Here is a 15,259-nt window from a genome sequence, read left to right as displayed (position 1 = left end):
CAGGGGAGCCCCTGGGGCAGGTGGTTGGGGTGATGCAGTGCACTGACATGGAGCTCCTTTCTTGTTCCTGTCCTGCTTGGGGTAGATTGTCACATGACCTGAATGGTCCCTGGTGCCTCTGCCACCCTGTCTGTCCTGCTGTGAGCTGCACTGGCCATGGGAGCCATGAGAAGGACTCAGGGAGACCGAGGAGACTCAGAAATGACCTGTCTGCTGCCCTGGGGTGAGGAAACGGGGAGGAGGGACTGGTTGGCATTGGCCACAGCAGGACCCAGCCTCCCTGTGGACACTTCTGGAGTCTGGGGCCCTGAGTCTGTAGGTGACACTGCTCCGACCTCAGTCCCCCCGCCACATCGGGGCTGAGCCGGCAGCCAGGATCCTGGGCATCCGGTCTGTCACTGCATGTGGTGACTTGAGACCCAGAGCCTGTCTCTGCACACTTCTGTACCCGCAGCCTCCGTCTCCCCAGATTGTGCGGTGACCCCAGGGAGGGCCATTAGGGACAGTTGTGACTCAGTCTTCAGGAGTCGTGTGTGGGAGGAGCCGCGGTCTGTGGGCTGTGCAGGGCCTCCTTTCTCCCCCGGGGCATCCATTTTCTCCTGCGTTTGCAAATGTTTGGGGAGCAGCCTCTCAAATCCCCTATCCTGTTCCCCAGGCTGGCTCTGCGCAGCACTGGCAGGAAGTCCCTGACTTTCTTGGTCCCCTCCCCAGGCTCCCAAACCCCACTTCTTGTCTCTGGTTAACGGCCTGATTAGCAACTATTCATACACCATGGGGTATTTCAAACAGACTCCCTATTTTAACCGTGGATCATTTTTCCCTTGAGCCATAGGTGGTTCTTTTATAAAGATTATTTTGAAAAGAAACTTTTTAAAAGTTTCTTTGGATGTCTTACATTAGAATACAGCAGTGGCAGAAGGTACCCATATGAACTACGTTGTATGCAGTCCTTGTGCCTCTCCCCCCAGGATGTTTCTCGGCACAGATGTCCTTTGGGAAGTCGTTTAGTTGGAGCTTCCACTTAAGAAGCTTTCCTGGGTGTTGTGTCCTTTTGGCATTGCTGCTGCCTTGGTTTGTGACCTTGCAAAGATTGATTCCTTATTTAGTTCTCCATTGTTCACTAATGGTAAATATATTTAATCAATAGAGCTTGGAAGACAGCATGAGATAGTTACAGACGGGCAACAGAGAGGTGAATTTCAGAAAGAAATCATATATTCCTGTTAGATTCCCTTTGTTATGAATATCTCTTTCGCTTTTTCTTCCACTGAACATGTGTAGTCAGTTTCTGAGGGCTGTTCCTTCCTTTTGGGTGTTTTCGAATGAAATGTCAGGGCTCAGACTTGCAGACCACAAGTGGTCAAGTGTGATTTCTTGCCATGGAAATAGTTCACTAGCATCTTTTTTTTCTGAAAGGAATAGGTATTTTTGGTTTTTCCTTGAAGTAGTCCAAGTGCCTTATAATTTTCTGCCCTATTTTCCATGGAAAGGCTGGGCTTAAGTGATTTTGCTGGATTCTTCAAACACTGGGTTTGTTTCATTTAAAAAAACCTGATGTTCCAAAGCATCTGGGGATGCTGAGGCCTGCAGTGACAGGGCCAAGCTAAGGCCCCCAGGGCCTGCAGGGGGAAGGCCTTGAAGGCCCAGCTGTTCTTCCTGGGGGTCCTCTCCTTGCAGGTGTCTTACTGCTCACACCCCCATGGAAGGAGCCTTTATCCTGAGAGGAGCTGCAGAGCCCTGGAAAGCTGGGGGTGCACGTGCCCATGGGGTGGGGAGTGATGCCCTTTCTGAGGCTGTGGTTGTGGTTCTTAGGCCTGGACATTTTAGACATCGTTTGAGTTTTGCACCCACACTGTAGGTGCACTGAGAGTGTAATCTGTGCACAGTGAGGAAGTCTGTGAAGATCGGGTGTTCCGTCCTGTGGACAAAGGGTTCATGAATTTGGAGTTCATGTGGGTCAGAAGCTTGAACTGAATCCGGTTGAGAGTTTCCTCACTTGTGAGAGTGGGAGCCTGGGGGAGGCAGTGCCTCCATGCTCACAGAACAGGGAGGGTGTGTGGGGCTCCAGAGTTCACTCCTGTGGCTGCTCAGGGGACCCCACCCTCCTTCACCAGGTACAAAGCACTGTAGGGCTTAGATCTCAACTGCGAGTGTTTCCACCCTCAATTTGGGATGTAGTCACTTTCTGAGTATGTTTTCCTTCTGAACTGTTGGCAAACAGGCAGTTCCTGTGAGCTGATTCATTTACTCTTGTTTCTGTCCTTGGATTCCTGTATAAGGTGAAGATTGCAGCCCTTTGATTCTAGTTTCCGTTCACACCTGGGGTTTTAAAATGTCACTTGATAGAGATGATGTGAGTCAGGTGAGAAAATTATAGAAGCAAATAGAATTTTTGTTCCATTGAGGCTGGAGAACCTCAAGATGCGAGATGGGTTTACTTAAGTTTTCAGGTGCTTGTTCCACTTTTAGGTCAGTTTTTGTGTGTCCGTGTCCCTCGAAGACACTTAAAAGTGTATACAACCGGAACATGGAAGGACCTGGAGGGAGTCGTGCTAAGTGAAACAAGCCAGCCTGAGAAAGACAACCACCAGATGATTTCACTCACATGTGGAATATAAACAAGTACTGGGACAAAGAAAACAGTTCAGTGGTTACCAGGGGAAGGGAGGTGGGGGGGCACTGAGGGTGAAGGGGAGCACTTATGTGGTGACAGTCAAGAAATCATGTACAATTGAAATCTCACCTTGTTGTAGACTGTTATGAACTCAAAAGGAAAAAAAAAAACCTCTATGCTGTTCCATGGCTGACCCGGTCGCACAGCATTTAAGTACGCATGTTCTGCTTCGGCAGCCCAGGGCTCCCAGGTTTGGCTCCCGGGTGTGGACATGGCACCGCTTGGCTCGCCATGTTGTGGTAGGTGTTCCATGTATAAAGCAGAGGAAGATGGGCATGGATGTTAGCTCAGGGCCAGTCTTCCTCAGCAAAAAGAGGAGGATTGGCAGCAGATGTTAGCTCAGGGCTTATCTTCCTCAAAACAAAAAAAGTATACTATTCCTCAGCGTTGTCCACAGCCACAAAGGGCAAGGAATGACAGGCACCGCTAAGGCTGCTTGGTTGTTTAAGCAATCAGAGGTTATTGATAAAGGGAAACAGGACGAGGAACGGGGATTCAAGGGAACAACAAAGCGGTACTCACATCATCCACACCTCGGTCAGCCAGGAAGTCCCGACAGTTTGTACGGCGGGCGGGATGCCGATTGTCCGCGTCTGAGGCAAAGCGTCCTTTCCTCAGTGACACTCCTAATCGTTCTGTGCCTGGGACTCCCTTTATCCTAGGGTTTCTCTGGGTTCCGACTCCGGTTTCACACATTTGGATACTTTGAGTCATTTCTTCTTGTTCCCATGGATGGGATGTTTCTAAAGTCCCATCAGGTGCCCGTCAGGGTGGCCAGTCCAGACAAGGAACATGGCGCAGGACATATTCTTTGTAACTTGTGCCTTAGAGTCAGGGCCGAAGTGGCCACCTTTGGCCCCGAGCCCAGACACATTCCTTCATGTAGGGCCCAGGCCCAGTGTCCTTGGAAGGCGGGGAGGTCCGTGAGCTCTGTAAACCCAGGCAGATGAATTCCTACTTTAATGGAGGTGAAGGAAAAGCCCTTGAATTTCTGTTTCCATTGAGAGGAGGAGACAGGTCAAAGCTTATGTAAGTGGAATTCCTAGTTTATCACAAGGCTTAATTGTAAACCCTAATGTGTTATAATATGCTACTCGTTCCTGAGAATATCCCCAGTGTGACATATAGCGGAGGGACAAACGATAATGCCCTTGTCCTTTTACTTAGAAAGGGTTTTGTGGGGCCGGCCCCCTGTCCGAGTGGTTGAGTTCGTGTGCTCCACTTCGGCGGCCCAGGGTTTTCCAGGTTCGAATCCTGGGCGAAGGCATGGCACTGCTCATCAGGCCATGCTGAGGCCACGTCCCACCTGCCACAACTAGATGGACCCACAACTAAAATATACGACTATGTACTGGTGGAACTTGGGGAGAAAAAGCAGAAAAAATACAAGGTTGGCAACAGTTGTTAGCTTAGGTGGCAATCTTTCAAAAAAAAAGGTTTTCTAATTTTTTTTAATGTTTACGATTTTATTAGTGTTTTAAAAATTTCTTTAAATTTATTTTTCCATATATGTTTCAGTCCATTTTTTTTCTGTGCACATCGTAATATATTTTGCATTCTGTGTAGATTACATCACATTCATCCCACAAAAACTAATTATAATCCATCACCACACGTGTGCCCAGTCACTCCCTTCACCCCCCCACCCCGCAACCACCAATCCAATCTCTGTTGCCGTGTGTGTGTTTGTTGTTTTCATCTTCTACTTATGAGTGAGATCATATGGCACTTGACCCTGCCCCTCTGATGCCCACCCTGAAGGTCCATCCATGTTGTCCCTTCATTTCGCATGGCAGAGCAGCACCCCACTGCGTACACACAGCACATCTTCCTTATCCGTTCGTCCCTCGATGGGCATCTAGGTCACCTCCAAGTCCCGGCCACCGTGAATAACGCAGTAGTGAACACAGGGGTGCAGGTATCTTGATGCATTTGTCTTTTCAAGTTCCTGGGATAAACACTCAGCAGTGGACCAGCTGGCTCACCTGGTACGTCCGTACAGGAAATCCATACTGCTTTCCACAGTGGCTGCAGAGCCTGCACCCCCACCAGCAGTGTATGAGGGTTATTAGTGTTTAAAGGATTAAATCTTGGAGTGGTTTCTATGTAGACAAGTTAAAATCGAATTAATTTTAAATATCAAAAGTTTATTTAAAAGAATGAACAATAGCAAAATAAGGAGTATAAATATTTTTCTCCTTATTTTCAATAAATAATGAATGGGAAGGTTAAAACTTTCCTAAGACGGGGTCTGGCCTGGTGTTGTGGTGGTTGAGTTCACAGACTCTGCTTCAGCAGCCCAGGGTTCACAGGTTCAGATCCCGGGTGTGGACGTCCACACCACACATCAAGCCATGCTGTGGTGGCATCCCACATACAGAATACAAGAAAGATGGGCAGGGATGTTAGCTCAGGGACAATCTTCCTCATGAAAAAAAGACTTCCTGAGAGGAAAGTGACTAAAGCTGACTCCCTGCCTGCAGTCCTGCCCGACTCCTCTGCTCTGGCTCCAGCCTCCCTCCCATGACCAGTTTTGATCACTTCTTCACCATCTTGATAGTGTTTGTTTATGTAAAAACAAGCCAGTGTGAAGGCCTATTTTTCTCACCCATGTTTGTTCTTGTAACAGTGGCCAGCATCCACATATTTGACGTTTGACTTTGGAAAACTAAAGCCTCGGCCTCTCTTTTCCCCTAGGCCTTCTCTGATTGGGCAAAGTACACATAGACACCTGCAGTCAATTCAGGTTCCTCTCTGACAGAAGTGGAGGAAATATGAGTGCTAAGAATCTGTTCTGAAGTTCACAGTCCAGATTCTCTACCATCCAACATTGCAGGTTTCATCATAACATGAGAGGATGTTTCCCTTTCAAACCCCTGACACCATATCGGCAGGGCCCAGGATACAAACACTGGAGGAAAACAGCTGCAAGACACAGACTCTACTTAGATTGAGTTTCTAGGGAAACCCAACAGACCAGGGAGATAAGTGCAAGGACACTGCAGACCATGAAGCCCCTGACCCCTCCAGCTACAGCAAACACGAAACGTAGTCTGACTCCTATTCAAGAAATCATGAAACCTCACACTAAAGGCCTGTTTACCTGAAATCCTGTTTCTTCGTACATCATGTCTGGGTTTCAATCAAGAGTTAGATGGCATGTGGAAAGGAAAGAAAAATACACATTCTAAAGAGCCAAAGCAGTCATCAACTCAAGACCCTGGTCCGACAGAGATTTTTGAAAGACTGGACTGAATTTGAAGTATCTGTTCATTTCACACAAAGCAGACTTCAGAACAGGGAATATATCTGAGAAGGCCCATGTATATAAAGACCTATAATAACATAACAATAAGGAGTCAAATAACTCAATTTAAAGGTGGCAAAGGATCCGCACTCGAATTTTTCTGAAAAAGGTAGACAAATGGCTAAGAGTGTAAAAAAAATGCTGGACATCATTAGTCATCAAGGAAACGCAAATCAAAGTCCCAATGAGATACCACTTCCCAACCACTGGGATGGTTAGAATACAAATAAGAGAGAATATCAAATCTTATGGAGGCTGCATGGAGAACGTGGAACCCTCATACATGGGTGGAAGTTGCCCTCTCTTACTAGTTTATCATAAATGGATGTTGCATTTTATCAAATCTTATTTTATATTAGTTTCCCCTCCTTTCCTTTCTGATATTAGCAATTTCTGTCTTGCCTCTTCTGTTATCTTGACTAGATATTTATCAATTTTATTGGTCTTGAGAAACAAGCAGCTTTTTTCTTTTCATTTTCTCCTTGATTTCCCACTATGACATTCGTTTCCTTTCTTGTTTTATTATTTCTTCTATTGTGCTTGCTGTGGGTTTAACTTGCTCTTCTTTTTATTCTTTGCTAAGGTGCATGCTTGCATTACTGATTAGAGATCTTTGATTTTTCCAGTGTATTTGTTTGATGGCATGAATTTCCCCCGGATACTGCTTTTGCTACATCCAAGAACATTTGCTATGTTGTGTTTTCATTTTTTTAGTTCAAAATAAGTTTTCATTTTTCTTGAGACTTCTAGTTTGATAGTCTGTGGTATTCAGAAGTGTATTTTTGGATCACCGCGTATGAGGGGGTTTTCCAACTATTGCTGGTATTGCCTTCTGCCTATGTGGTGTGAGAGCCTATTTTGTATGATTTCTGTTCTTTCAAGTTTGTTAAGGTGTGCTTTATGTCCCAGGGTGTGGTTTGTTTTGGTGAATGTTCCATGTGAACCTGAGAAGAATGTATATTCTGCTGTTCTGTGAAGTATTCCGCAGATTACAATGAAACCCAGCTGTTTCGCAGTGCTGTTCATTGCACGTCTGTCCTTCCTCACTTCCTGCCTACTGAAATTTCTAATTCCTCATGAGGGGGTGTTGACTTCTACAGCTGTCCTACTGGATCTGTCTCTTTCTCCTGCATTCGATGAGTTCCTCCCTGAGGTGTGTTGCCCCTCTGTTGTTAGGCAGGTACACATGCAGCGTTGCTGTGCCTTCTCAGAGAATAGACCCCTTTATCCGTACCTACTGCCCCTCTATCTCTGCATTTTCGTTGGTTTGAAATCTGCATTGTCTGTAATGTCTATTCCTTTTGCAGCTTCCTTTGTATTCGTGTTGGCATGGTCTGTTTTTCTCTGTCCCTTTACCCTTCATCTGTCTGTGACTTTATACTTAGTGTGTGGGTTTCTTGTATACAACGTATAATTTTTTTTTTTTTTTGAGGAAGATTAGCTTTGAGCTAACATCTGCCAACCCTCCTCTTTTGCTGAGGAACCCTGGCCCTGAGCTAACATCCGTGCCCAGCGTCCTCTGCTTCATATGTGGGACGCCTACCACAGCATGGCGTGCCAAGGGGCCCCGTGTCCGCACCCGGGATCCGTACCCATGAAACCCAGGCTGCCGAGAAGCGGAACATGCAAACTGATCCGCTGCACCACCAGGCCAGCCCCTATAATGGTGTTTTTGAAATCTGTTACTGTCTTTCAGTTGTAATGAGACCATTGATGATTAAAGTGGTTATTGATTCAGTTAAATTAATATTTACAAAAACTTTTACTTTCTCCATTTTTATCCTTGTTTGTTTTTCTCTTTTTGCCACCTTCTCTGGCTAAAATTGAGCATTTACTGTAATTCTTCTTTTCTCCTCTCTTAGCATATCCGTTACACATTTTTTAAAAAACACATTTTAGTGGTTGCCCGAGTTTTCAGCATACTTTTACAACTAACCCCTCCCTCTGCCAAATGACACTGTGCCACTTCACTGTGTGCAAGTACCTCTTAACGCACTGTCCCCAATTTCCTTTCCCTGTGTCTTGTCACTGCTGTCATGTATTTCACTTATCCAAAACCTTCTCTTTACCAAATACGTTGTTGCTAACAGTAGTTTAAACAAAGTGTCATCTGTTGTCTTAATTATAAGAAACATAAAAGATGTTTCCCCTCCTTTTTTCTTCTTCTAATCCCCCACCTTTATCATTTACATTCTTTCTGATAAACTTTCGAGCAATTTCATTCAACGTATGTGTACTCGGGACAAATTTCGTCAAATTTTGTCTCAGAAAGTCCTTATTTCTTCCTTATACTGAAGGATAATTTTGCTTGAGCGAATTCTAGGAAAGTGGGTTTTATTTTCAGCACTTTAAATCTTTCATTCTCCTCTGTTCTTGTTGCATGGTTTTTGAGAAGAAGTCCAATTTAATTCAAATCTTTGTTTCTTTCTGGCGAAGGTGTGTTTCTTCTCTGGCAATTTTCAGTACATTGTCTGTCTGTGATGTTTCTCTAGTTTCAGTGTGATTCCCTTGGTTGTGCACTTGTCCTTTATCGTAGTGTTCCATTAGCTTCCTGGATGGACAGTGTGCTGGCTGTCATTGACTTTAGGGTATTTTGGTGATTATTGCTTCATGTTTTCTTCTGTTTCTCTCTGCCTGTCTTTTCCTTCACATATTCCCATTATGTGGATTTTAAACCTTCTTTTAAACAGGGTTGTCCTAGGCTTCGTGGAAATTGGGTTCTGTCTTTTTTGTTACTTTTGCTCCTGCATTAGCCTCTGGGGAAATAGATTTTTTTTTTTTTAGTACACGCCTTATTAAGAACAGAACATGTGGGGCAGATTCCAAAATGCCATCTTTTTTTTTCGTCTTTCCCAAGTTTGGAGACTCTGGTTTGTCCGATGACCTCAAGGCTCTCCTGGATCTAAGAAGGGTTGCTCATTTTCTTCTTGTGAGATCAAGAATGACAGCTTCTAAGCTCTTTAGGCGCAGGATCAGAAGTCAGCAGGGCATCATCCAGAGTGGGTGGTCAGGAAACACTTCCTCTTGAAGTTGGAGAAAGGAAATTTTATGTTCTTTTGGAAGAAACCACTGTTAAATCCTTCATGTATTTTATAATCATGGGCAAATTTAACAGGAAACCATGGTGGACTTCAAGGAGCTCCCTTCCGATCTTCAGCCCTTTTTCTTTCTTTTTTAAAGATTGGCACCTGAGCTAACAGCTGTTGCCAATCTTGTGGGTTGTTTTTTTTTTCCCTGCTTTTTCTCCCCCAATCCTCCCAGTACATAGTTGTACACTGTAGTGGTGAGTGCATCTGGTTGTGCTATTTGGGACGCCGCCTCAACATGGCCTAACGAGCGGTGCCATGTCCGCACCCAGGATCCGAACCAGCCAAACTCTGCGCCGCCAACATGGAGTGCGCAAATTTAACCTCTCGGCCACGGGTCCAGCCCCAATCGGCAGCTCTTAACCTACCCCTCAAGGTGAGCAAAGCTCAGGGTACACCGTCAGCGTTTGTCCAGAAAGATCTCTTATGGCACATTATTATCTCAGAGTGTGTTCTACAATTGGTGAGAGGTAGCTTTGAAGCCCATGAGTATAGGGATCTTCTGGTCTGAGTTTTCATGGCTTCTTCCTTGTACCTGCGCTCTCACTTCATAGTAATTCCAGCCCCATCAAATCATACAGAGTGAGAAAGGTAGAACTGAGTCTATGATAAATATTTCACAAGTTACAACCAGTGTTTCACCACAGGAATATTTACATTCAGCCAGCTAGATCTGGTTACTTATAATGGCCTGGAGTAGTGTAGGACATTGTGGGCAGCTAGGCTTGGTCAAAGTTTGATTCTCACAGTCCTACTGGAATCTCAGATTGGTGATGGGACCAGACCAAAAAGCTTCCAGTTGTTCACTATGTTTTTATTCACTGAAACATCCCGTAGATTTCATCCCCTGCCTCATGGAGTGCTGTAACCAGTGGATAATATGGAAGAAGATGAAAGAATTTTTCTTACGAGGAATCTTTGGTCCACAAATGATATTTGTTTCATTTGTCTAGCATTTCTGTCATTTCCCAACCCGTTCTGGAACTTGTTCTTAGAGAGAAATAAGATGTAATGTCATCACAGTAAAACTGTGTAAATATTTCCATGTGTTCATGATATTGTTAAATTGATGTGCACTGTGTACAGAAAAAAGGGAGTTTGTGATGATCACTACATAGAATAAATGTTTGGAGATAATAGAATAACGTGTAACCTTCCTAGAATTGGAGTATATATCCCTAGTGCTGTCTGTCTCATGCATCCTGCCCTACACACATTCGTTCTGTTCTAGGACTCAGTGGCCATTGAGGACGTGGCTGTGAACTTCACCCCAGAGGAGTGGGCTTTACTGGATCCCTCACAGAAGAAGCTCTACAGAGATGTGATGTGGGAAACCTTCAGACACCTGGCCTCAGTAGGTAAGAATGAGGACATTCCTTCACGTCATCAATGAGAGAACAAGTGGTTCTTGCCCATCGTCCGTGTTCTAAGATGTAGAATGTGGAAAGGGGAGGTTGTTAGTAAATAAAGTAGAAATGGCCGTAGATTATCATATACTTAGAATCTAAGAATTTTTTGATAATTTCTAATATTTTGAATAAACTTTCTGGGTCTGCATTTCAGGAATAACATGGGGAGATCATGATATTGAAGATCAGTACAAAGACCAGGGGAGAAAAGTAAGGTGAGTCACACAATACAAAGTTGTGTCTCACGTGAATCCTTGTATGTTAAGAAATTGTTTTAAGAAAGAAGAAACAAATAGTGCTTGGTTCAAATTTCGCTATTCTTACAAAATTTTCACCAAATATACTTTCTGAAATGTGATGTAGAGATTCACTTTTGGCAAAATATTTCACTTAGAAATAGTATTAGTGAACCCTATCTGTGAATATCACTGTTTGGGTATTAGAAAGGCGGAAGTCCTCTTGCAAAAAATTCAGTATATTTAATTTCAGAGAATTCATACAAGGCAGAAAACATAAATATTTCCTGTAAATCATAATAAACATAAGAAATATAAAATCATTAATAGGGAAATCATTAACAACGTTCTTCTCATTGTTACAGGAAGCGTATGGTAGGGAGACTGTGTGAAAATGAAGAGGGTGGTCAGTGTGGAGAAAACTTCAGCCTTATTCCAAATCTCAGTGTGAACAAGAAAACTTTTGGAGCTAAACCATGGGAATGCAGTGCATGTGGAAGAGTCTTCACGGATCATTCATCGTTTAAGATGCACATTAGATGTCACACTGGACATAAAATATATAACTATCAAAAATATGGAGAGAAGCCATATAAATGTAAAGAATGTGGGAAAACCTTCATTTATCTCACTTTCCTTCGAATACATGAAAGAACACACACTGGAGAGAAACCCTATGAATGTAAAAGATGCAGTAAAGCATTCACTTATTCCGGTTCTCTTCGAATACATGAAAGAACTCATACTGGAGAGAAACCCTATGAATGTAAGAAATGCAGTAAAGCATTCACTTCTTCCCGTGATCTTCAACGTCATGAAAGAACTCATACTGGAGAGAAACCCTATGAATGTAAAACATGCAGTAAAGCATTCATTTCTTCCAGTTATCTTCGAAAACATGAAAGGAGTCACACTGGAGAGAAACCCTATGAATGTAAAATATGTAGTAAAGCGTTCAGTTATATCACTTCTCTTACAACACATGAAAGAAGTCACACAGGAGCGAAACCCTACGAATGTAAGTGTGGTAAAGCATTCGCTTCTTCCAGATCTCTTCAAATACATGGAAGATTTCATACTGGAGAGAAACCCTATGAATGTAAAAAATGCAGTAAAGCATTCGCTTCTTCCACTTATCTTCAAAGACATGAAAGAACTCATACTGGAGAGAAACCCTATGAATGTAAAATATGTGGTAAAGCATTCATGTATACCAGTTCTCTTTCAACACATGAAAGAAGTCACACTGGAGCGAAACCCTACGAATGTAAAAAATGTGGTAAAGCATTCACTTCTTCCAGTTATCTTCAAATACATGGAAGAATTCATAATGGAGAGAAACCCTATGAATGTAAAAAATGCAGTAAAGCATTTACTTCTTCCAGTTCTCTTGGAAAACATAAAAGAAGTCACAGAGGAGAGAAAACCTATGAATGCCAGGAAAACGAGAAAGGCTTTACTTCTCATGCAGACTTTTGAGGATACGCACAAATGCAAACTAGAGGAAAAACCATGTAGAAATAAACATTTGGGAAAGACTTTTGTCATCCCAGTTCTTCCTGAAGGCATGAAAGGACTCACTTGATAAAACGTCTTGAATGTAAACAGCATGAGAAAGGCATCAATTGCCCCATATCCTTCTATGTGAAACTCCCACCAAAGAGAAATGTAAATGTAAGTCATGTGAGGAAGCTTCATGGAAATTAATTTGTATATGAGCTTCTAGAAAACTTTCAACATGAAAGAGTTGTGATAAAAGTAGTAAATAGATTGTATTTATCAAGCCTCATTCTTAAAGTGTAACACTGGACTGTGGATTTGTGTTAATTACTTCAGAAATGAATATTGAGGTGAGATGAGTCTGCTAGTCATCCTTCATAAATAGTAAATAAGATTCATAGGTAGTGCTTTTCCCTTAAATCAGTTAATTTTTATCTTTAGTGTTTTTATCATGTTTTAATTGTTCTGTGTTAAGGGGCCATTGAAAAGTGACAGTTTGTATTTGTTGTGATTTTCTTACTGGCCTTGTATTACAGTTCCTGGATATGCCTCATCCGTTGTACATATTGTACATGATTTAGAGAAAGCTCCTTTTTGTGGGTGGTGGGTGGAGGAGCCTGTTTTTATTTTCTGTACTGTTAAACACTTGGAAAAAAATTTACGTTTGGCAAGTTTATCCAAGAGTGTACTTCCTGTGAATTCTTAGTTTCCTATTTGGGCCTTTGTGGTTCGTCCTTGCTTCTGACTGGTATTTGGTGAATAGACTTTGAATTAAGTAGAGGCCTGTGTCAGGGCAACAAAATCTAGAGCTGGACACATCACCCCTGTACTGCATTATGTCAGTGAGGGTAATCTGAAGAGCTAGATCTTTAACAGTCCATCCCATTGCTGGTTCCTTGTTGGAATTCCCCAATGGCCTCACTTGCGTGAGATCTGGAAGGCAGAAGCACACAAGGCCTTAGGCAGATTTTCGAGCCACCACACAGGGAGGGAGACAGTTACATAGGAGCTTCAGGGACATCACCTTCCATCCCTTTTTCTGGATTCTTTGCCCTTCTTGTCAAGAGTATCTTGAAAACCAGCAATAGTTGATTTCCATTTTGTTAGAGGTGCATTTTCCACCAGTTTCACATCAAAGATCCATTGGAGTTAGGGTCTTTCTGTAAGGCCTCTTCTGTCCACCAGGAAGGTAATTCAGACCTTTGTGGGTGGGAGTGTTCTCTGATTCCCCTTTTCCCTAGATGATATCTGAATACGGTCTGATGTGTATAGGAAACACCTTTGCTGTTCATAGTGCTAGTGAGCACATTTTCCTGCTTCACATGGCATCTCCAATGGGACATAAAAAGAACAACCTGTGAGTTTGTTTCTCTGCTTCCTGTGCAGCGGCTGCCTTCACCCATTTCTTCCGTGTGAGAACAATCACCTTTCTCACGTTGGGAAGACTCTGTGTGTTTCCTGTTACTTGTAGCTTGAATGCATTCTGTCGATATGTTCTCAGCAACCTTTGAGTGTACGTCAATAAGACTGTCCATCTGTTTGGGAAATGAGCACTTCTGTAGTTGTTTCATTGATGTATTTTATCAACTGATCCAGTCCATCCTACGTTAATAAATATTAGTGTGGATTTCATTTTTACAGAGTATTAATATCCATTTTTGATCATGGATTTTCAGATATACTTTACAATGTTCTTCATTTAATCATTATACATTTTAAGTCAATTTTATCGTGTGCAGACCAATTCAGGGATTTCTTCCCCAGGCAAGCTATTTCTTATTCTTTGACAGTTACAATTATTGTCATGAAAATAATTCCTCATTCATTTTTAAGCCAAAAGTTAACAAGCAGGGATTTTTTTCAGTGCCCTCTTCCAGTGACCTGCAGGATTGCGCCTGCAGTCAGAGAGGGGTGTCAGGAATTCTAGTAAGAATGACCACAGACCTAAAGGACCTTGAGGTGTAGCGGTAACAGTGCTCAAAGGACTTCTTACAAGATTCTGGCCTGTGTTAGTGGATTTGACTGCTATTCAAGGAGGCAGGTTACTTTCTGTCTTCAGTGATTTGAGGAGGTCAACTTAATTCTAACTTTTGTCAACCTTTTTTTGGGGGGGAACCGAATCATTGTTTTCTCCAAGGCAAAAACAATGTAGTGAAGAAAAGTTAATTTTTAAGAAGTTGCAATCAGTCATTTTAGTGAGAAGAAGGAATAGACTCATTTGTGATTTTGACTTTTATCCTTTATCATTTTTACCTCTATGGTAACAAAATACTCTTAGTTTTCTCTTGGAAACTGTGTACTTTTAATAACCAAGCTGTCGGACCCTTTTCTCTTCAGCAGGGTAAGACTGGCCTTGCAGGGGATGCAGCCAGCTCCTGGTCCTCTGGAACAGCTTTGCCTTTCCTACTTACAGTCAAAACACCGATGTATTTCCTATGGTGAATTGGACAATGTTTACCATTAAGTACCTCATTTAAATACATAAATTCTCTTCTTAGTATCCTACGTAATATTTTCAGTATCTCTTTTAGACTCAGCTGAGGCCTTTGAGTTTAGGTAAATTGTGAGACAATGCAAACCCAGCCGGGGAAATAGGACCACTGTGCCACTCTGAAGACTTTCCTTCTCTGAGACTGTGCTCTTGCTGGTACCGTCCCTCACAAGCCATGCAGTCTGGAGTCAGTGTACACACTGTAGCAGAGCTGAGACACAGTAGGATCTGGATACAGAGCATGAAACAGACAAGTCCTGGCAGTCCTGGTGCCCCCATGTTTGTGGAAAAGCAGAAGTGATGGACACAGTGAAGCTTTGTTTTATAGAATAGAAGGAAGGCCTTTGAAGAAAAGTAAAGAATAGCATTGAGCTAATAGGGAGGCTGAGTTGTGTTTATAGCTTTTCTATGAGGGTAGGAGTGAGCGAGGATGCTATTATTGTTATCTGGGACTTGAGACTTCCTACTGATCTAAGCCACAGATATTTGTATTGTCCTTTGTTTTTGATGTCCTTTGACAGGATTTTTACATTACCATTAAATATTTAAAATGTTA

General features: G+C 42.8%; 2 protein-coding genes across 9 annotated transcripts in view; one reads left to right on the top strand and one right to left on the bottom strand.

Moving 5' to 3' along the window:
* The window catches only part of LOC103544955 (zinc finger protein 709-like), a 381,325-nt gene that overhangs the window by 75,639 nt on the left and 290,427 nt on the right, over positions 1-15,259 (bottom strand). The window lies entirely within an intron of this gene.
* The window catches only part of LOC103543408 (zinc finger protein 709-like), a 26,864-nt gene extending 11,605 nt beyond the window's left edge, over positions 1-15,259 (top strand). For 2 of the 3 annotated variants that reach the window (XM_008510293.2, XM_070625452.1), the window contains 3 exons: positions 10,299-10,425; positions 10,631-10,691; positions 11,078-15,259. In XM_008510293.2, the coding sequence (XP_008508515.2) occupies positions 10,299-10,425; positions 10,631-10,691; positions 11,078-12,191 (1,302 nt within the window). In that variant the 3' untranslated portion in view covers positions 12,192-15,259. Of the gene's footprint in view, positions 1-10,298; positions 10,426-10,630; positions 10,692-11,077 lie in introns of those variants that run through there. The other variant, XM_070625453.1, reaches the window with a different exon arrangement.

Source organism: Equus przewalskii, chromosome 6, assembly GCF_037783145.1.
Source record: "Equus przewalskii isolate Varuska chromosome 6, EquPr2, whole genome shotgun sequence".
NCBI lineage: Eukaryota > Metazoa > Chordata > Mammalia > Perissodactyla > Equidae > Equus > Equus przewalskii.
The sequence above is the reverse complement of the archived record's forward strand: the minus strand, read 5'-3'. Positions and strand labels throughout refer to the sequence as shown.